This window comes from Anomaloglossus baeobatrachus, chromosome 11, assembly GCF_048569485.1.
Source record: "Anomaloglossus baeobatrachus isolate aAnoBae1 chromosome 11, aAnoBae1.hap1, whole genome shotgun sequence".
NCBI lineage: Eukaryota > Metazoa > Chordata > Amphibia > Anura > Aromobatidae > Anomaloglossus > Anomaloglossus baeobatrachus.
Window position 1 is genome coordinate 144,866,244 of NC_134363.1, and position 22,593 is coordinate 144,888,836.

Genomic DNA, 22,593 nt, shown 5'->3' on the forward strand with positions numbered 1-22,593 from the left:
GCAGAGGAGATCAGTGATGAAGCAATGAGTGAGGATGAGGAGCGGGAGAATGGGAATCGTGTTCCTTTTGGTAAGAGTTTTATGTTGATCTACCACTTTACAGGGGTGTCAAGCTCAAGGTCCGCAGACCAAATCCGGCCCGCCACATCATTTTATGTGACCTGCGAGGTCAAGACATAGAAGAATTTAATTTCTGTACTGGTGCCGTCCTAGACGCTGGTGGCGCTTCCGCAGATTGATCTCAAGGTGAGCTTCAGTGAAATGGTGCTGATGTCACTGATTGATCTCTTGGCAATATTCAGTAAAAGGGCACCGATGGCTGCGCATTTGCAGATTAATCTGCGCAAGCGCTACCTGCATCTAGGACAGCACCAGTGCAAAATTTAAATGCGGTAAGAATGAAGCGGAGGGGCCGGAACAGAGTCGAAGACCATTCCACCAGTCCCGCCCTAATGTACAAAGAAATGAATAGAAAAAAATGTCACACACAGATTAAAGAAAATATACAACAAAAATTTTTTCAACTTGTGTATCATTTTAATCACAATAGAGCAAAGGACTAAAATTTAACTTTTAATGTATATACCACTAAAATCATCACTAGACAAACCATGAAGTACAAAGGTATACTTGAAGATTGTCATAGATCTTACCCAATCCTTCTCCAGGAGTAGAAAATCACGGTTCGGAAGATAGCTGTCAGCTTGAGGGAAAGTCTAGCAAGCTAACCCCTGTCATGCTCACTGTAAGGCCGGGGCCACGGGGACTACTTCGATCCTCGCATGACACTCGGCTCACTCTGGCAGCACAGCACGGCCCTAGTGTCATTGCGACTGAGGTGCGATCGGGCCACAGCTGCTTGGGGCGGGCCGGCACTAAAGAGGGGAGGGATTTATCTCCCTCTCTCCTCCGTAGCCGGCTATTGCCATTCTCTCTCTCCACTCGCATTACACCGGTGTACTGCGAGTGCAGTGCGATGTTTCTCTCGCCCCATAGACTTGAATGGGTGAGAGAGAAACAGATTCACATTACACCCGCAGCATACTGCGACTGTTTTCTCGGTCCGATTAGGGCTGAGAAAATAATCCCTCATGGGAGCTGCCCCATAGACTAATATTGGTCCGAGTGGAATGCGACGTTTTATCGCAATCCACTCGCTCCGATTTTCACGCCGTGTATCCTAGGCCTAATACTTCCTCCCTGACAAAGGCAGCACCCCAGCTAAATATAGGCCTGGGATTTCTTGTTCAGTTCTTCCTTTGTCCTGAAGAAGGGGACTTTGATCCCTGAAACGCGTAGACCTGTAAAATAAAGAAGTTTATTAAACCAACAGTTTATTCATCTGCCAGCAGCGCGACATTAACCCCGTTCTCCTCTCCAGCGCTGAAGTTTTACCAGCACAACATAAACTACTTCCATCAAATGTTCAATTTTTATTATCTGCTGCGTTGTCAGAATCAGAATCTTTTGATTATTTTGCAGTTGCAGAATCCAGATTTGATCATGATTCTGCCGAGAGTGGGGAAGAAGAGGAGGAGGAAGAGGAAGAAGAAATTAGAAATGCGAGTCCACATGCAAATGCTCAGACAGAAGGTGACTTTGTCCCCGATCCTCCGCTCGTAACACATGTTGAGTTAAAGCAAGAATTGCCTAAATATCTTCCAGCCTTACAGGTAAAATGAAGGACACACATGTATAATAAAGTGTTCTTGGTCTAAAATGATCATTTAACCCATTTTTCCAAATTTTACCAGGGCTGCCGCAGTGTGGAGGAGTTTCAGTGCCTGAATCGAGTCGAGGAAGGGACCTATGGGGTTGTGTACAGAGCAAAGGACAAGAAGACGGGTCAGTAAATATTTGTGTTCTGTCAATATTGCACATGCCTGTTTGCATTCATTGCGGTCTTCCCAAATTTTTAGCTCTCTATAGCTGGTATTTGCATTTGTTCTGCCCGGTTGGCCAATATCCCTCATTTCAAACTATATATGAAATACATATTCACCATGTCAGAACACCAAAGATTCATACATTGTCCGCAAGGGATACTCTTCTGTTAACTTGTAGGCAAAACTATTTAATCCATTTAGGTCAGAAAGCCTGCGTATTTGTATCCAATCCTTTTAAGGCATTTTTGCACTTATCTATTTTTTTTTTTATTTTACTTTACATTGTCTAGATGAAATTTTTGCTCTCAAGAGATTAAAAATGGAAAAGGAGAAGGAAGGATTCCCTATAACTTCTCTCCGGGAGATCAACACCATATTAAAAGCCCAGCATGAGAATATTGTCAGGGTGCGGGTAAGCATCAGAAACTGCTGCAGATACCACATTAGTGAATGACAGATTGCAGAAATGGTTTGTTTTTTTTTTCCTCGATGTGCTATTTTTGTCATCTTTTTTTAATTCGCATTTTAATGCTTTTTATTGGTTCCTAGCCTCAACATTTTCTGGTTGTTGGTATCTGGAGCTGACAGCGAAGAGTCTCTATTAGGAACGTTTGCACATTTACATGCATACTCACCTTAAGTATGCACACAGAATTTTTTTTTTCTCTCTCGCCTTATTGGGGGGACTCAGGACCATGTTTTTTTGTTTGTTTTTTTGCTGTGTCCCCCAATGAAGGCTCAGAGAAAAAGATTTTACGGTGAGTACACAAAAATCTTACTTCCTCTCTCGCCTTATTGGGGGACACAGCAAAAAAAAAAAACCAAAACATGGTCCTGTGTCCACCAATTACGGCTCAGAGAAAGTAGGATTTTCTTTGTCGCTCCATTGGGAGACCCAGACAATTGGTGTATAGCTTCTGCCTCCGGAGGCCACACAAAGTATTACACTCAAAAGTGTAACCCCTCCCCTCTGCCTATACACCCTCCCGTGCCTCACGGGCTCCTCAGTTTTATGCTTTGTGTGGAAGAAGGCACACATCCACTCATGCATTCCCATTTTAGTCAGCAGCAGCTGCTGATGTTATCGGTTGGAAGAAAAGAGGGCTCCCACGGGGCCCCCGGCATGCTCCCTTCTCACCCCACTACGTCGGCGGTGCTGTTAAGGTTGAGGTACCCATTGGGGGTACGACGGCCGGAGCCTCATGCCGTATTTCCTTCACCATCCCTTGGGGGCTCTGGGAGAAGTGGGATCCTGAGCGGTCATCCAGGTACTGGGACCGTGCTCCCTCCGCAGCCCCTGTGTGGAATCTGCCGGACCGGAGTATTTTCTTTATCAGGGACCGGGCCCTGCATCTGTCAGGTACTGGGAGACCTGGAGCAGGGAATCTGGAGGAGACACACGACGCTTTTTAGTGGTCGGTAAGCCACACCGGTCATCCGGTGCTGGTCACCCTGGGTTGCCTGAATAGATACGTATTATATATCTTTATATATATATATATATATAGATCTCTGTTCGGCCGGGCTGTATACTCTTCCCTTATACCCTCTGTGATCACTCTCCTGGGACACAACAGCATGTCGTCCACAAGGAGCAAGAGCGCTAAGGCACAGGGTTTCTTTGCGACCTGTACCTCTTGTGGGGCTATGTTGCCTGCGGGTTCCACCTACCCTCACTGTGAGCAATGCTCGACCCCTGTTACACTGACTCAGCCGGAGCCGCGACCACTTGTGGGCCCCTCGGCTCAGGTAGACCCCCATGCTACCACTGTCCAGGCGGCAGAGACAGAGTTTGCAGTGTTTGCTGAGAAGCTCTTTGAGTCACTTTCACAATCCATGGCTAAGTCTATGGACAAATGGTCTGCCAAGCTGCTAGAAGCCTTGCAGTCCAGACCGGTCCTTACACAGACCCAGGACACTGTTGGATCGGCGCCTCCAGGTCCCTCTCGGTCCACGCCGCAGCGCGCTCCCGGGGTGGGCTCTAGGTTTCACGTGGAGGACTCCTCCACGGACCACAGCCCCAGACCAGCTAAGCGGGCCCGCTTGGAGTCATCAGCTTCATCACGCTGCTCAGGTTCTCGGCTGGAGGACTCGCTGGAGGACGAGGCAGAGGTCGCAGCTCAGGGCTCTGACCATGACGTTGCCCTCAACCTTGATACACCTGAAGGGGACGCCTTAGTAAATGATCTTATCTCGTCCATCAACCAGGTGTTAGACCTATCTCCCCCGCCTCCACCTATAGAGGAGTCGGCTTCTCAGCAGGAGAAACACCAGTTTCGGTTCCCCAAACGTACACGGAGTGCGTTTTTCGACCACTCTAACTTCAAGGATGCTGTCCAGAAACCCAGAGTGGTTCCGGACAAGCGCTTTACTAAGCGCCTTGCTGACACACGTTACCCCTTCCCCTCTGACGTAGTTAAGGGTTGGGCTCAGTGTCCCAAGGTGGATCCTCCAGTCTCTAGATTGGCGGCTAGATCTGTGGTATCGGTTGCAGATGGCTCATCGCTAAAAGATGCCACTGACAGGCAGATAGAGCTCCTGGTGAAATCCATCTATGAAGCCACGGGCGCGTCCTTTGCCCCGGCTTTTGCAGCCGTGTGGGCACTCCAAGCTATCTCGGCTTGTCTAACCGAGATTAATGCGGTCACACGTACTTCTGCTGCGCAGGTTGCGTCTTTGACTTCTCAGGCGTCGGCATTTTCTTCATACGCCATGAATGCAGTCCTAGACTCTGCTAGCCGTACAGCGGTCGCATCCGCTAATTCTGTGGCAGTCCGCAGAGCCATGTGGCTGCGCGAATGGAAGGCAGACTCTGCTTCCAAGAGATTCCTAACCGGTTTGCCGTTTTCTGGAGACCGATTGTTTGGAGAACGATGGGATGAGAGGGAAAGGACTCCTCCTTACCCCAGTCCAGACCGAAGCGACCTCAGCAACGTAAGATACAATCGAGGTTTCGGTCCTTTCGCCCCTCCGCCAAGTCCCAATCCTCTTCGTCCAATAGGCCGGAGAAAGGTCAGAGGAACTCCTACGCGTGGCGGTCTAAGTCACGCCCCCAAAAGGCTGCCGGAGGCACTGCCTCCAAGGCGGCCTCCTCATGACTCTTGGCATCCCCGAACCGCATCCTCGGTCGGTGGCAGGCTCTCCCGCTTTTACGACACCTGGTGGCCACATGTTCAAGACCGATGGGTGAGAGACATTCTGTCTCACGGTTACAGGATAGAGTTCATCTCTCGTCCTCCAACTCGTTTCTTCACAACCTCCCCCCCCCCCGCTCGGGCCGACGCACTTCTTCAGGCAGTGGCCGCTCTGAAGACAGAAGGAGTTGTGATTCCCGTCCCCCCTCAGGAACAGGGGCGCGGCTTTTACTCCAACTTGTTCGTGGTGCCAAAGAAGGACGGTTCATTCCGTCCCGTTCTGGACCTCAAACTGCTCAACAAACATGTGAGAACCAGACGGCTCAGGATGGAATCTCTCCGCTCGGTCATCGTTTCGATGTCACAGGGAGACTTTCTCGCATCGATCGACATCAAAGATGCTTATCTCCATGTGCCGATCGCACCCGAACATCAACGCTTCTTGCGTTTCGCCATAGGGGACGAACACCTTCAGTTCGTGGCATTGCCTTTCGGCTTGGCGACAGCCCCACGGGTTTTCACCAAAGTCATGGCATCCGTTGTGGCGGTCCTACATGAGGCGCCTCATGCACTTCCTAGGGAAGATGGAGGCAGTGCCCTTCGCGCAATTTCATCTACGCCCACTCCAATGGGACATTCTCCACAAGTGGGACAAGAGATCGACTTCCCTCGACAAGAATGTCTCTCTTTCCCTGGCAACCAAGACGTCTCTTAAGTGGTGGCTTCTTCCCACTTCTCTATCGCAGGGAAAATCCTTCCTGCCCCCAACCTGGGCTGTGGTCACCACGGACGCGAGCCTGTCAGGGTGGGGAGCAGTGTTTCTCCACCACAGGGCTCAGGGGACCTGGACTCCGAGGGAGTCTTCCCTTCAGATCAATGTTCTGGAGATAAGGGCAGTGTATCTAGCCCTATTGGCGTTCCATCAGTGGCTGGAGGGCAGGCAGATCCATATCCAGTCGGACAACGCCACTGCAGTCGCCTACATCAATCACCAGGGCGGCACTCGCAGTCGTCAAGCCTTCCAGGAAGTACGGCGAATTCTGCAGTGGGTGGAAGCCACAGTATCCACCATCTCCGCAGTTCACAGAGCTCTGGCGGCGGATGCATTAGTACAGGATTGGTCGCAGTTTCAACTGCCTTATGTGTTTCCTCCTCTGGCGATGCTACCCAGAGTATTACGCAAGATCAGGTCCGACTGCCGCCGCGCCATTCTCGTCGCTCCAGACTGGCCAAGGCGGTCGTGGTACCCGGATCTGTGGCATCTCACGGTGGGTCAACCGTGGGCCCTTCCAGACCGCACAGACTTGCTGTCACAAGGGCCGTTTTTCCATCTGAATTCTGTGGCCCTCAACCTGACTGTGTGGCCATTGAGTCCTGGCTCCTAGCATCGTCAGGGTTATCTCAGGATGTCATTGCCACTATGAGACAAGCCAGGAAACCGACGACCGCCAAGATCTATTACAGGACCTGGCGGATATTCTTGTCTTGGTGCTCTGTGAATGGGTTTACTCCCTGGCCTTTTGCCTTACCCATTTTTCTTTCCTTCCTTCAATCTGGAATGGACAAAGGTTTGTCACTAAGCTCTCTCAAGGGACAAGTATCGGCGCTCTCAGTATTTTTTCAAAGGCGCCTGGCCAGGCTCCCGCAGGTCCGCACGTTCCTGCAAGGAGTATGCCACATAGTCCCACCCTACAAGCGCCCACTAGAGCCCTGGGACCTTTACAGGGTGCTAACGGCTCTTCAGAAACCACCTTTCGAGCCGCTGCGAGATGTCTCCTTATCACGTCTTTCGCAGAAGGTGGCATTTCTAGTGGCAGTTACATCACTCCGAAGAGTGTCGGATCTTGCAGCGCTGTCATGCAAAGCTCCCTTCCTGGTTTTTCACCAGGATAAGGTGGTTCTGCTTCCTGTTCCGGAATTTCTCCCTAAGGTGGTATCTCCTTTTCATCCAATCAGGATATCACCTTACCTTCTTTTTGCCCTAATCCAATTCACCGATGTGAAAAGGATTTGCACTCATTAGATCTAGTGAGAGCACTCCGGTACTACGTGTCTCGCACAGCGCCCCTGCGCCGTTCAGATGCACTCTTTGTACTTGTCGCCGGTCAGCGTAAGGGTTCGCAGGCTTCCAAGTCAACCTTGGCTCGGTGGATCAAGGAACCGATTCTTCAAGCTTACCGTTCTTCGCGGCTTCCGCTTCCTTCGGGGCTGAAAGCCCATTCTACCAGAGCCGTGGGTGCGTCCTGGGCATTGCGGCACCGGGCGACGGCTCAGCAGGTGTGTCAGGCAGCTACCTGGTCTAGCCTGCACACTTTCACGAAACATTATCAGGTGCATACCTATGCTTCGGCAGATGCCAGTCTAGGTAGGCGAGTCCTTCAGACGGCGGTTGCCCACCTGTAAGAGGGAGCCGTGTCGGCTCTATTTATCGAGGTATTCTTTTACCCACCCAGGGACTGCTTTTGGACGTCCCAATTGCCTGGGTCTCCCAATGGAGCGACAAAGAAGAAGGGAATTTTGTTTACTTACCGTAAATTCCTTTTCTTCTAGCTCCAATTGGGAGACCCAGCACCCGCCCCTGTTCCCTTCGGGCTTGTTGTTCAATTGTTTCTTTGGTTTCAGTTCTCCGAACATCCTTCGGATTGAATTTACCTTAGACCAATTTATAAGTTTCCTCCTTCCTGCTCTTGCACAAAAACTGAGGAGCCCGTGAGGCACGGGAGGGTGTATAGGCAGAGGGGAGGGGTTACACTTTTGAGTGTAATACTTTGTGTGGCCTCCGGAGGCAGCAGCTATACACCAATTGTCTGGGTCTCCCAATTGGAGCTAGAAGAAAAGGAATTTACGGTAAGTAAACAAAATTCCCTTCTTTGTGTACTCACCGTAAAATCTCTTTCTCTGAGTCTTCATTGGGGGACACAGGACCATGGGTTATGCTGCTGTCACTAGAAGGCTGACACTAAGTAAACACAAAAAGTTAGCTCCTCCCTAGCAGTATACACCCCGAGCCGGAGGCGGGCTCAGATCAGTTTGGTGCACAAGCAGTAGGAGGAGTACCAGAATCACCATACATAAAAACAAGTTGTAACTAAAACAATGCAGCCGTGCGAACAAGAGGTCTATGAACATAAGACCGCTGAAAATAGCAGGCAAATGCAATTAAACAACCAAAAAACCAAGCAGGGTGGGTGCTGTGTCCCCCAATGAAGACTCAGAGAAAGAGATTTTACGGTGAGTACACAAAAATCCTACTTTCTCTATCGTTTGATTGGGGGACACAGGACCATGGGACGTCCAAAAGCAGTCCCTGGGTGGGAATACCGAAGCCCGCAGATAGGAAGAAAAACAACAACCTCCCTCGGCGGGCTTGCACTATAATTGAATGCTGTCACCCTATTACAGGTGTGCAACTGCTGCCTGCAAGACCTTTCTCCCGAAACTAGCATCTGCCGATGCTTGGGTGTGAACCTGGTAGAACCTAGTAAAGGTGTGCAGGCTAGACCAGGTGGCGGCCTTGCAGACCTGGTCGGCCGACGCCTGATGCCTAATCGCCCAAGAGGCTCCCACTGCACGGGTAGAGTGCGCCCTTACCCCCCGCGGCGGAGACTTGTCCCGAACCCGATAGGCCTCTGATATGGCGGAACGGATCCATCTGGCAATTGTGGCTTTGGATGCCGATTCACCCCTCTTGGGACCAGAAGTAAGGACAAACAGACCATCCGACTTACGGAACGGCGCGGTTCTGGAGACGTAAATTCTAAGTGCGCGCACTAGGTCCAGGGTGTGCAAGGACCTCTCCAAGCTGTGAGAGGGGCCAGGACAGAAGGACGGAAGAACAATTTCTTCGTTAAGATGGAACGGGGAGACCACCTTTGGGAGAAAGGCGGGATCTGGCCGGAGAACCGCTTTGTCCTGGTGAAAAATCAAAAAGGGGGCACGACAAGAGAGAGCTGCCAGCTCTGACGTCCTGCGAATAGAAGTGATGGCAACGAGGAACACCACCTTCCAAGACAGGAGAGAAAGGGAAGAATCTCGCAAGGGCTCGAACGGGGGGCCCTGAAGCGACCCTAGGACTAGATTAAGGTCCCACGGCTCTAGAGGCCGACGGTACGGCGGGGCCAGGTGGGCCACTCCCTGGATGAAGGTCTTAACCTGTGGACGAGCGGCCAGTGGCTTCTGAAAAAGGATTGATAACGCCGATACCTGGCCCTTTAGTGTTGCGAGTGAGAGACCCGCATCTAGGCCTGACTGCAAGAATGCCAATAGGAAAGGAAGGGAGAAGGCGAGAGGATAAGAAATAGTATGCTCTTCACACCACCTGAAGAAAACTTTCCACGTGCGGTAGTATATTCTTGATGAAGATTGCTTCCTGGCCCTAATCATTGTCTGAATCACTCTTGAAGAAAAACCAGCCTTAGCTAGAACCCAGGATTCAATGGCAAGGCCGTCAAATTTAGGACCTGTGAGTTCTGATGGAAAAGAGGTCCCTGCTGCAGGAGATCTGGACGATCTGGAAGGCGCCACGGAGCGTCTGCGAGGAGCTGAGTGAGTTCCGCGAACCATGCTCGCCTGGGCCAGTCCGGAGCCACTAGGATGACCGGTATTCCTTCCGCCTTGATCTTCTTGAGGACCCTCGTGATCAGAGGGAGCGGAGGGAAGATGTACGGGAGACTGAACTGGCTCCATGACAGGGTGAGGGCGTCGACTCCTAAAGCCAAGCGGTCGCGGCACCGCGCTACAAATTGCGGGACCTGACGGTTGAACCGGGAGGCCATTAGGTCCACATCCGGAACTCCCCATCTGTCGCAGATCTGGTTGAAGACTTCCCGGTTGAGGGACCATTCTCCGGAGGCGAGGCCTTCCCTGCTGAGGAAGTCCGCCACCCAATTGTCCACGCCTGGGATGTGTACCGCTGAGATCAGGGAGTGATGACTCTCGGCCCAGTGCAAAATCTTCTTGACTTCTCGCATCGCCCCGACACTTCTTGTGCCGCCTTGGTGGTTGATGTACGCCACCGCCGTCGCATTGTCCGACTGGATCCTGACCGGGCAACCCTGTACTAGGTGCCGAAACTGCTGCAAGGCTAGCCGGATGGCTCTTATCTCCAAAATGTTGATCTGGAGACAACTCTCCCGCGGTGACCATCGGCCCTGCGCTGTGTGATGCCGAAACACTGCTCCCCAGCCCTGGAGACTGGCGTCGGTGGTCACTATCTTCCAGTGGAGCGGGAGGAAAGACCTTCCTGACGCGAGGTTGCGTTGATTGAGCCACCAACGGAGGGAGTGGCGGGTCTCCGGCGAAAGATGAAACCTGCGGTCCAGAGAAAAGGGAGATCTGTCCCACTTCTTCAGCAAGGCCAGCTGGAGGGGCCGGAGGTGGAACTGTGCAAAGGGTGCCGCTTCCATCGCCGCCACCATACGACCGAGGACTCGCATGCCGAACCTGATGGAAACTTGGCGCTGACGCCGGAGAGCGCGGAGGCCTCGTTGCAGGGAGGACATCTTCTCCTGTGTGAGGAAAACTCGCCCTTGGATGGTATCGAATACCATGCCTAAGAAGGTGATCCGACGGGCCGGGGTCAGAGAGGACTTCTTCCGATTTATCAGCCACCCTAACCGTGAGAGGGTGTCGATCGTGACCTGAACCCCAAGACGACAGTCGTCGAAAGAAGAACCCTTTATCAACATATCGTCCAAGTACGGGATGACCATAACACCCCTGGAATGTAGGACGGACATGGCAGCAGCCATGATCTTCGTAAAGACCCTGGGTGCGGATGCGAGGCCAAAGGGAAGAGCCGTGAACTGGAAGTGATCTTCCGCTATCGCAAAGCGGAGGAACTGTTGGTGAGAGGTGGCTATCGGGACGTGAAGGTAGGCGTCTTGAATATCCAGCGATGCCAGGAATTCGCCTACCTCCATGGACGCGATGACGGACCGGAGTGACTCCATTCGAAACGGCCGAGGCCTCACCGACCTGTTTAGAAGCTTCAGGTCGAGGACGGGACGAACAGAACCGTCCTTTTTGGGGACTACGAAAAGGTTGGAATAGAACCCCTTGAAACGCTCTGCGGGAGGGACTGGTACCACGACTCCGGCTCGGAGGAGGGAGTCTATGGAGTGAAAGAACGCGCGAGCGACTCGGGGGGGGGGGGGCGAGATAGGAAAAAACGTCTCGGTGGCTTTGCTTCGAATTCGATTTTGTAGCCTGATGTGATGATCTCTCTGACCCAGGCATCGGCAGTCAGGGGGATCCACACATGCTGGAAACGAGACAGACGGCCTCCCACAAGTCTGGCGCTGTTGCGCGCCGACCGCGAGTCACTTGGAGGAACGTCGGCGGTACCCGGAAGAGGATCTCGTGGACTGGCGGGGACGTGAACGCCAGGCGGGATTGGTCTTGAATGACGGGGTCTTCCTGTCTCTCGGAGGAGAGCGGCTTTTCCGCGGCTGGGGAGTGGAGTTAAAGCTGCGAAAGGGCCGGAAACGAGCGGTGGGGCGCCGATTCTGGAAGCGCTTGGGGCGCAATTGGGGGAGAGATGTACTCTTTCCTCCCGTTGCATCGGAGATCAACTGGTCCAGCTTATCTCCGAAGAGACGTTCCCCTAGGAAGGGCAGGGAAGTTAGTGACTTCTTAGAGGCCGCATCCGCGTTCCAGGACCGGAGCCAGAGGGCTCGACGGATGGCCACATTGTTGCTGGCGGCCTGGGCCGCGCAACCTGCAGACGCCAGGGCTGCATTGAGCAGGTACTCACCCGCGAGGGAAATCTGTGAGGCGATGGGAACCAGGTCCGGATTGGCAGGAATGGCGCGGAGACCGCAGCGTAGCGTGTCCGCCCAGGACATCAGGGCCTTCGCAACCCAAACCGAGGCAAAGGCCGGAGAGAGGGATGTGCCCGCTGCCTCGAAGGCGGAACGGGCCAACCTGTCAATAGTACGGTCCGTAGGGTCCTTGAGAGACGTACCGTTAGTGAGTGGAAGGACTGTGTGAGAAGACAGGCGGGAGATTGGGGGGTCGACCACAGGGGAGCCTGCCCAATCTTTCGAAGACCCTCAGGAAAAGGATAATGCAAATCGATGGACTTACCGCTGGTAAATACCCTGTCCGGCTGTTGCCTGTGGCTGCGCAGTAACTCAGCGAATTCTGGATGTCCGCTGAATGTGCTCTGGGCCCGCTTCACCCGCTTAAACAAGACCTGGGTGCTCTGGGAGGAGACGGGGTCCACCTGTACCTTTTTAAGGTCTGGTTTACTGCTTCTATCAGGCTATTCACCATGCGCCGAATATCAGCCGCCTGCTCTGAGTCCTGCAGGAGTGCCGCATCGGAATCATCATCGGAGCAGTCAGAAGCCTCCCTGGAGGACTGACGGTCTGGACCTGGGGATGAAGGTGAAACCTGGGAAGAGGCTGAGGACGAGACCTGGCGGGTCCGTTTTTGAGCAGCAGAGGAGGTTCCTGCAACGGGGCTCACCTGCCCCGGAGGCGATTGCGTCGGGTCTGCGGGAATCTGGGCGAGCAACGGCAGCAGGCGCAGTGCTTGCGCGATGGTCCGAGAAGCCTCAGAGAGGGAATCTACGGACTGGGACAGGGACGCTAGCCAGTCGGGGGGGGGCGGGACGCAGGGCCCTGCAGCATATGGCGCTGTGGCGTCTGCGGTATCAGAAGCGTCGGCCGCGGAGTCCTGCGGAGGATGCGCGTCTGTAGAACAGACGGAGCATAGTGGTGTGTCCTGACCCTGGGAAAATTTGGACTTGCAGGAGGAGCATGCAAAAAATAGTGCAAAAGGGGCCTGCTTGGGCTGGGTGGGCTTAGCCTTAGGCATGGTGAAAACAAGTACTCTCCCTGGTGGCTGCTAGGAAGGAGACAGGAGAGGGTTAACTCGTCCCTAAACTCAGAGAACGCTACCTAGTGAGGGCTACTCCTTAGGAGCAGAGCTTATCCAGGTCCTGTGTGCTGCCCACCAGTCCAGAAGAGGGAGTCCAGGAGTGAGCTGGCCAGAAGAGTCAGAACGCCGGCGCGCTGCAGCCTCAGGGGACCAGAGACAGGCTAAAATGGCGAGGGGACGCTGGAGGAGGCTGGGGGAGGAGCAGGATTCCGGCGCGAAAAACCGGAGGATTCACAGCCCCCACCATCAGCCAGGAGGCAGAGCAGTGGGAGGATACAGAGGGAGACGACCGGCGGCCAATAGCGCTGCAGCGGGGGCGTGGCTAGGACGCAGGAGCGACTAGGCCGAGACCGGGGGCTAAATTTATGGAGAGGGCCGGGGGAAAGTGCAGGAGAGGTCGGTCCTACCTGTAATCGGCGGCGCCGGCCCAGCGACGGATGCGGTGCAGGCAGGGCGCCCTGCCCCTGCCTGTGTACAGTGCTACTCGTCCAGGAAGACTCCGGGGGAGAGCTTGCTGAGGCAGGGTAGTGGACATCATGATGGGGGTAGCAGCCCCCTTGCAGGAGAAAGCAGCGTGACAGGGCCCCATCGATTACACACGCTGCGGAGGTTCCATCCCTGCTGTACTCCCCTGTACGCCCTTTGGGGTGATACCGCAGGGCGAATCAGGGGTGCCCACAAAACAACCTGCCCACACGCGCACCCCCGGGAGTGGTACCACGGGGATGGACGGGGGAGAGGGCCCGAAATCTCAAGCCCCTGCGACCCTGGGGAGTGGTACCCACAGGGCTGCGGAGGAAGAGTGACGCGAATACCTGCAGAGAAAAAGACGACAGGTATGAGAGCGATGAGCGGCGCCGAAAAAAGAAAAAAGCGCAAAAACATACATGGCTGAGGGGGGCCGAGACGGCCCACATCAGCCTCCTACGACACTAAGCTAAAACTGATCTGAGCCCGCCTCCGGCTCGGGGTGTATACTGCTAGGGAGGAGCTAACTTTTTGTGTTTACTTAGTGTCAGCCTTCTAGTGACAGCAGCATAACCCATGGTCCTGTGTCCCCCAATGAAACGATAGAGAAAAAGATTTTACGGTGAGTACACAAAAATCTTACTTTTTTCTGATTTTGCCTTCCCACATTTTTAGGCATATCAGATATAACTTTTTTATATTTACATAAACTTCTCAAACTGTGAACTTTGTGCCATATTCCTTTTTGGTTGAGCTGCTGACTTTAGTGATTAGGTACAGCGGTGTTGTTCACGGTCGATGTGACCGTCACCTCTGCAGCTAAAACACTTAGACAAGAGCAGCAGAACAAAACCTGCGCTGGATTTTGGTAAGGTGAGTACTAGCTCACTGTTCTAATCATTGAGTTCAGTTATTTGGGGACATCTTTTTTTAAATATTGAAAACCCCTTTAAGTAACAGAAAAAACAAGCTACAAGAAAAGTGAAATCTTAAATATATAAAGACATCCACTGAGCACAGACATATGTCAGATTCTTACAAAGTTTTGAGTTTTCTGAAGAGATTTCACACAAGCAGTAAGACAGAGCGCAGCCTTCGGAGTATGGAACAACACCGGGTGTGTACTATGATTGGTATTAACCACAGAATATCGTGAAACCAGCCTAAATATTGTCATAGGTTAGCTTATTCCCTATGGACCCTTGGCTAGAGAAGCAAGCTGCATAGGCAGTGTATCCTGGTTGGTATGCCACACAGAAAGACGGATAGGAATGTAATGAGAAAATTTGGTTTCAAGGGTTTAAGAGGCAGCACGGTGACATTTACATGTACATGCCTATTTACTGCCTCAGTTAAATTCTACAACATTTTTCTATTACCAGAGAATTCTATTGTTTTTTTTTTCCACTTATGAGCCACTTCTTTCCCTCCCCCCTGCCTTCTGAACTCCACATCCACTGAAATAAATAGCTCAAATCCATCTTACTAAAAGACACTGTCAGCAAAATGAGGTGTAAAGCGGGCTTTACACGCTACAATATAGCTAACGATGTGTCGGCGGGGTCACATCATAAGTGACGCAAATCCGGTATCGTTAGTGATACTGTAGTGTGTGAAACCTACGTGCGATTGAACGAAAAACCGTTGATCACATACACGTTCAATTACTAAAAATTGAACGTCCGGTTGTTCAATGTTCCCGAGGCAGCACACATCGCAGTATGTGACACCCCAGAAACTATGAACACAGCTTACCTGCGTCCCGCGGCTCCCGCCTGCAACGCGGAAGAGAGGAGGTGGGCGGGATGTTTACGTCCCGCTCATCTCCGCCCCTCCGCTTCCATTGGCCGGCTGCCGTGTGACTTCGCTGTGACGCCGAACGTCCCTCCCACAGGAAGTGGTTATTCGCCGTCCACATCGAGGTCGTATGGAAGGGTAAGTACGTGTGACGGGGGTTAATCGTTTGTGCGACACGGGCAACAAATTGAACGTGCCGCACATATGATGGGGGCGTGTGCGATCGCATACGAGATCGCATGTGTAATTGTAACGTGTAAAGCAGGCTTTAGGGTATATCTAGTGTGCAGTTATTAGAAGCAGAAAGAGACATAGAATTATTGTGTTTGAGTTATCTAAGAAGTCTTTTACCTCACCCTTGAGTGTGATTCCGATTTACTGCTCAGTATTATTGTCCAATTTCCTCCGTCTAAGCGATGACTGGCAGGAATCACTCTGTGTGTTGAGTATTGAAGACTTAATAACGGGCAATTTCCCACTAGGTCAGAGACAACTGAAGATTCAAGATGGAGCCCACAGAGGGGAAAAGTAATACTAGATACTAACATGTATAACAGCCACAAATGGTTATTCCTCATGTACATACACATGGCAGCCTATTCTGTAGTTATTGTGAAGTACATTTAATTTTGAAGGTGTTTATTACAATAGACTTTTATAGATCAACTGCTGGTTCATGGACACATCCTAGAAACATTCTCTGCATATAGGTGGACCTGCAAAGTCACTTTCCATAAAAATCAATGGGTGATATGGCAAACAGTCTAGCATAGCAATTCATTTGTTCCTTTATCTATTACTGACTTTAATGGAAAGTGACAGGTCAGGCAATGAGGATGAGGCATCCCTGTTCTTGGAATCAGTAAGAGTTCCAGCTGGCAGAACCCTACAATTTCTGGGATATTTAGCTAGCATTGTATAGTCTACATAAGACGACCCTTTAATTTCCTCGTTCCACTCATCTAAAGATAAACAATGGCTGTAAAATGATTCTGATGCTGTCATTAGCTTGAGCTGCTTCTCTTTTTGCCCAGGAAATCGTTGTTGGGAGCAATATGGACAAAATCTACATTGTGATGAACTATATGGAGCATGATTTGAAGAGACTTATGGAGACCATGAAACAACCTTTCCTTCCAGGTGAATAATTAGATGGATTCACTTATGTGCTTGTTTTTCTTAATGTCTTTGTGACTTGAGAGCGTCTGTTGCCGCTCAGCATCCATCCTTGCAAGCAGAGTGTGTAACTGTTCAGGATTTCACACCCACGACCGCCGATCATCAGACAAAAAAAGCTTTCTCTATTGTTTCATTGGGGGACACAGGACCATGGGTGTATGCTGCTGTGAGTAGGAGGCTGACACTAAGTAAACAGAAAAACAGCTCCTCCCTAGCGGTGTACACCCTGAGCCGGAGGCGGATCTACGCCAGTTTTTTGCTTAGTGTCGTAGGAGGCTGAAGTAGACCCATATCTTTTTCTGTTTGGGCCAACCTTAGCCAAAATTATTTTTTTTCCTTTTTTTTCTGCCTTTTTTTCTACGGCGTCACTCTGCCTTCTCATTTCGTTATAATTTTTCCTCTTACTATGCAGGGTTAAAGCCTCTGCAACAGAGAGCACCCCTCGCCTGCTCCATCCCTCCGGGTACCGTCCCCAGGGGTGTTGAGGCTCGAGACGTCATGCCCTCCCCCTCATCCATCCCTACGGTACTGTCCCAGGGTTGCTTGGGGTCGAGTCTTTTCACGGGCGCACTCCCCGTCCTCCCCTACGGTACCGTCCCAGGGGTGTTTCTGGGTGAGGCAGCAAGGGCTCTCTGCAGCCCCAGGCCTTCACATCCAATGCCCAGGCCCACAGAGATCCGGGGCCCAGGGAGAGGATCACAGACACTGCAGCGCAGGAGCGCTCAGCAGTGCTATATCTCCCCAGCGTACCCCCCCCCCGTGTCACCCAGGGACGTACAGCACTCACCGTGCGGGAACAGCAGACCGGCAGCAAAGGATGGGTCCGAAGATCACAGCAACGCAGGTAAGTCCTTTTCCCTATCGGTCAGCGCTCTGCTTCCGGCGGCCGCCCGCAAATTTAGTCCCCAGTGTGGGCCTACCTCAGGCCCGAGCGCTCCGCCCCCCCCCCTCCCCTCGCGCGCGCGCTTTTCACCGGCCCACATCCCCTGCATACAAGGCCCGGCCAGCCCCCGTGCACGCCCTCTCTAGTGAAAAAAAAAAACAAAAAACTTCGCTTTTTCTTTATCGTTCCTATGGGAGACCCAGACATTGGGTGTATAGCTTCTGCCTCCGGAGGACACACAAAGTACTACACTCAAAAGTGTAGCTCCTCCCTCTGAGCTTATACACCCCCTGGAGAACCAGATCTAGCCAGTTTATCGCTTTGTGTTCAGGAGGCATACATCCACACATGCATTCTCATCTGATTTTTCATTTTTGGAAAGAGTTTGAAGAAAAGCGGGTCCAGGCCTGGACCCCCGGCATGTCCCTTCTCACCCCACTGTGTCGGCGGTGCTGTTAAGGTTGATTCCAAGGCTCGAGCCTTCCATGCCGTGCTCCTTCACCATCCCTCTGGGCTCTGGCTTGAAGTGGGAGCCAACACGGTTCTCCATGCTTGGCAGGAGACCGGTCTCCATCCGCAGCCCTTCAGGATCCTGCTGGACCGGAGCACTCGCCCCCAGGGACTTTGAACCCTGCGTCTCAGCAAGCTAAGTACCTGAGACGTTTATATATGGGGGTCCCTTGTACTTTATTGTTGGGGAGAGTGTGCTGAGTGTTTTTTGTGACATTTCCGGCGGGTTCTCTGGCTGTCGCCTGAGAACCGCGCCGATGGTGCCTGCGCACTGGCCGCACCGCTCAAATTTAGGCCCCGGCTTCGCCGGAGGCTTACTTTCGGTTTCACTGCCCTCGCATGTCATTCATGCAGAGGGACAGTGCGGCTCCGGCCAGCGGCCGTTCTACACAGGGGAGAGACACTCCTCACTGAGTTCATGTCTCCTCCCCTGTAGGTCTCTATGGCCCTCCAGATCCCGCTCTCAGAGTGAGTCCCGCCCCCTCTCTTCACTCCGGCGCCATTTTCTCAGCGTTCTTCCCTGCGATCAGCGCTGGCTGCAGCATCCCTGCTGAGGTGCTTGGGAGTCCGGGCTTTGGGATCTGGAGGGCACACATACCGCTCCAGCGGTCTGGTAAGCCACAACCTCTGGTTGTGGACCTCTGTACATACTCTCTGGGGGTCATTCTGGCAGAGCCCCCACTCCAGCAGCATGTCTCACACGAGGAGCAAGGCTCCAAAGCTGTATTCAGTATGCACTGCATGTAAGCTCCTACTGCCTGAACTGAGCACCTATCCACATTGTGATGTCTGCTCTAACTTGGAGGTGCCACAGCCTGGAGTCTAACCCCCAGTGGTCTCTCAGGCTTCTCCGGTCCCTGTGGCTGAACCCCCGGCTTGGGTAGAATCCTTTTCTAGGTCTATCTCCCAGTCTTTTGCCGATTCCATGGGACAGCTGTCCAGGACTTTGCTGAACATGCATCAGCCCCCTTCACAGGGTGCTTCTGCTGCTAGGGCTCTCTCAGCGGAGCTCACAGAGGATTCATCATCTGGTCCCAGACCACGTCCTCCTAAAAGGAGACGTAGGGCTCCCTCTCCTTCCTCGTCCCGCGGCTCTGATTCAGGAGTTGACTCGCAGGACGAGGAGGATGCCTTTACAGGGGGCTCGGAGGCTAACTCCATGTGCCCCATTGATCTGTCCGAAAGTGACTCAGATGTTAGTGATTTGATTGCGTCCATTAATTCTGTACTGGATCTCAATCCGCCAGTATCAGAGGAGCAACCCTCTCTGGCAGAAAAACACCAGTTTACCTCGCCTAAGAGGACAAAGAGTGTGTTCTTTAACCACTCCAGTTTTCAGACCGCTGTGACCAAGCCTAGGGCCTGTCCTGACAAACGCTTCCCAAAGCGTGGTTCTGATGACCGGTTTCCATTTCCACCTGAGGTGGTCAAGGAGTGGGCTCATTCACCAAAGGTAGACCCTCCGGTGTCTAGGCTATCAGCCCGGACCGTTGTATCAGTGGCTGATGGCACCTCTCTTAAGGATTCCACTGACCGCCAGGTCGACCTTCTGGCCAAATCTGTATATGAGGCGGCAGGGACCTCGTTCTCCCCAACGTTTGCAGCAGTGTGGGCTCTCAAAGCCATCTCTGCTTCTCTAGAGGAGATGCATTCCCTCGCCAGGGAATCTATGCCCGAAATGGTTGCTTTAACTTCCCAAGCTTCAGCTTTTTCATCCTATGCCATGTCTGCCATGCTGGAGGCTTCTCACCGCACTGCGGTGGCTTCGGCTAATTCCCTCGCTATCCGCAGGATCCTGTGGCTTCGAGAGTGGAAGGCAGATGCTTCCTCGAAGAAGTTCCTTGCTGGACTCCCTTTTGCTGGGTCCAGGCTGTTCGGTGAACAGCTGTATGAAATTATTAAGGAGGCTACTGGCGGGAAGAGTACTTCCATGCCACAAACCAAAACCAGGAAACCTGTCCAGGGTAGGAATCAGTCGAGGTTTCGTTCCTTTCGTTCCTCCAACTGGTCGTCCTCTAAGCCCTCGGCCTCGTCCACTAACTCAGCCAAGGACCAAAGATCCAGCTGGCGCACAAAAGCGCGTCCACAGAAGACCGCAGGAGCTGCTGCCACTAAGGCAGCCTCCTCTTGACTATCTGTCCGCGCCAGCAACGTCCTTAGTCGGTGGCAGGCTCTCCCACTTTGGCGACGTGTGGTTTCAACACGTCTCCGATCAGTGGGTGCGGGATATCATCTCCCACGGCTACAGGATAGAATTCTCTTCCAGCCCGCCAAACAGATTTTTTCTGTCAACTCCCCCCTGCTCCAAGGCCGCCGCCTTCTCTCAGGCCGTGGCATCCTTGCAGGCCAACGGAGTAATTGTACCGGTTCCCGTCCGGGAACGGTTCAGAGGTTTCTACTCAAATCTCTTCCTAGTTCCCAAAAAGGACGGTTCCTTCCGGCCCATCCTGGATCTCAAGCTTCTCAACAAGCATGTTCAGGTGCGGCATTTTCGCATGGAGTCTCTGCGATCAGTCATTGCCTCAATGACCCAAGGGGATTTCCTGGCATCCATCGACATCAGAGATGCCTATCTGCACTTGCCAATTGCAGTTTCACACCAGCGTTGGCTACGTTTTGCAATCGGAGAGGAACATTTCCAATTCGTGGCTCTTCCCTTCGGGTTAGCCACGGCCCCTCGGGTATTCACCAAGGTCATGGCAGCAGTGGTTGCGATTCTGCACCTCCAGGGGTTGGCAGTGATTCCTTACCTGGACGACCTTCTAGTCAAGGCTTCATCCAGCGCAGACTGTCAACGGAGTGTCTCGCTCACTCTCGCCACTCTAGCCCAATTCGGGTGGCTTGTCAATCTGCCCAAATCCGCTCTGACTCCGACCCAGAAGCTCACGTACCTAGGGATGCAGTTCGAGACTCTGCCGGCACTTGTGAAGCTGCCCTTAGTCAAACAGCAGTCCCTCCATCTGGCGGTGCGCTCTCTGCTGAGGCCCCGCCGTTTTTCCATCAGGCACCTGATGCAGGTGCTGGGTCAGATGGTGGCGTCAATGGAGGCTGTTCCCTTTGCCCAGTTCCATCTGCGTCCTCTGCAGCTGGACATTCTCCGCTGTTGGGACAAGCGGCCTTCCTCCTTGCACAGGCTAGTGGCTCTGTCGCCACAGACCAGGAGCTCTCTTCAGTGGTGGCTTCGGCCCCTCTCTCTGTCTCAGGGGCGCTCCTTCCTGGCCCCGTCCTGGGTGATCCTCACCACGGATGCCAGTCTATCCGGCTGGGGAGCGGTATGTCTCCACCACCGAGCGCAGGGCACTTGGACTCCGTCCGAGTCAGCCCTCTCGATCAATGTGCTGGAAACCAGAGCTGTGCTTCTAGCTCTCCTAGCCTTTCACCACCTGTTGGCGGGCAAGCACATCCGAGTCCAGTCAGACAACGCGACAGCGGTTGCCTACATCAATCACCAAGGCGGGACACGCAGCCGCCTGACAATGTTGGAGGTCCAACGCATTCTTCAATGGACGGAGGACTCGAAGTCCACCATATCTGCAGTACACATCCCAGGCGTGGAAAACTGGGAAGCAGATTATCTCAGCCGTCAAACCGTGGACAGTGGCGAGTGGTCCCTGCATCCGGCAGTGTTTCAGTCAATCTGCCGCAAGTGGGGCACTCCGGAAGTGGACCTAATGGCATCCCGTCACAACAGCAAGGTTCCTGTTTACGTGGCTCGCTCCAACGATCCTCAGGCCTTCGCCGCGGACGCTCTGGTTCAGGACTGGTCCCAGTTTCGTCTGTCCTACGTGTTTCCCCCTCTAGCTCTCTTGCCCAGAGTTCTGCGCAAGATCAGAATGGAGGGCCGTCGAGTCATCCTCATTGCTCCGGACTGGCCCAGGCGAGCTTGGTACCCAGACCTGCTCCATCTGTCCGGTCTCAGGTTGACGGCGTGGCTCTTGAGTCCTGGATCTTGACGGCTTCTGGGATCCCCCCTGAAGTCATCTCCACTATGACTCGGGCCCGTAAGTCTTCCTCTGCCAAGATCTATCACAGGACTTGGAAGATTTTCCTGTCCTGGTGTCGCTCTTCCGGCCGTTCTCCTTGGCCTTTTTTCCTTGCCGACCCTTCTGTCCTTTCTACAGTCCGGTCTGCAGCTAGGACTATCCCTCAACTCGCCCGGCTGGCTCAGGTCCGCACCTTCATGCAAGGTGCGTCTCACATCATCCCGCCTTACCGGCGGCCCTTGGATCCCTGGGACCTCAATTTGGTTCTCACGGTTTTGCAGAAACCCCCCTTTGAGCCTCTTAGGGAGGTTTCTTTGTTTCATCTTTCACAGAAGGTGGTCTTTCTAGTGGCCATAACTTCCCTCAGGAGAGTCTCTGATTTAGCTGCGCTCTCTTCGGAGTCACCTTTTTTGGTTTTTCATCAAGACAAGGTGGTTCTCCGTCCGACTCCGGACTTTCTCCCTAAGGTGGTTTCTCCTTTCCACCTTAACCAGGACATTACCCTACCTTCCTTTTGTCCGGCTCCTTTTCATCGCTTTGAAAAAGCGTTGCATACTCTGGATCTGGTGCGGGCGCTCCGGATCTATGTGTCTCGCACTGCTGCTCTTAGGCGGTGCACCTCTCTTTTTGTGCTAACCACAGGTCGGCGTAAGGGCCTCTCTGCTTCTAAGCCGATCTTAGCCCGTTGGATTAGGTCAACCATTTCGGATGCCTACCAGTGTTCTCAGGTGCCTCTCCCGCCGGGGATCAAGGCACACTCGACCAGAGCTGTCGGTGCCTCTTGGGCTTTCAGGCACCAGGCTACGGCTCAGCAAGTCTGTCAGGCTGCCACTTGGTCTGGCCTGCATACCTTTTCAAAGCACTACCAA

The 22,593-nt window shown here is 53.0% G+C and overlaps 1 protein-coding gene across 3 annotated transcripts in view; it reads left to right on the forward strand.

The window, feature by feature from the left end:
* LOC142256258 (cyclin-dependent kinase 11B-like) overlaps positions 1-22,593 on the forward strand; it is a 157,407-nt gene that overhangs the window by 114,583 nt on the left and 20,231 nt on the right. For all 3 annotated transcript variants that reach the window (XM_075327837.1, XM_075327838.1, XM_075327839.1), the window contains 5 exons: positions 5-70; positions 1,483-1,673; positions 1,755-1,845; positions 2,177-2,298; positions 16,204-16,309. In XM_075327837.1, the coding sequence (XP_075183952.1) occupies positions 5-70; positions 1,483-1,673; positions 1,755-1,845; positions 2,177-2,298; positions 16,204-16,309 (576 nt within the window). The remainder of the gene's footprint in view (positions 1-4; positions 71-1,482; positions 1,674-1,754; positions 1,846-2,176; positions 2,299-16,203; positions 16,310-22,593) is intronic.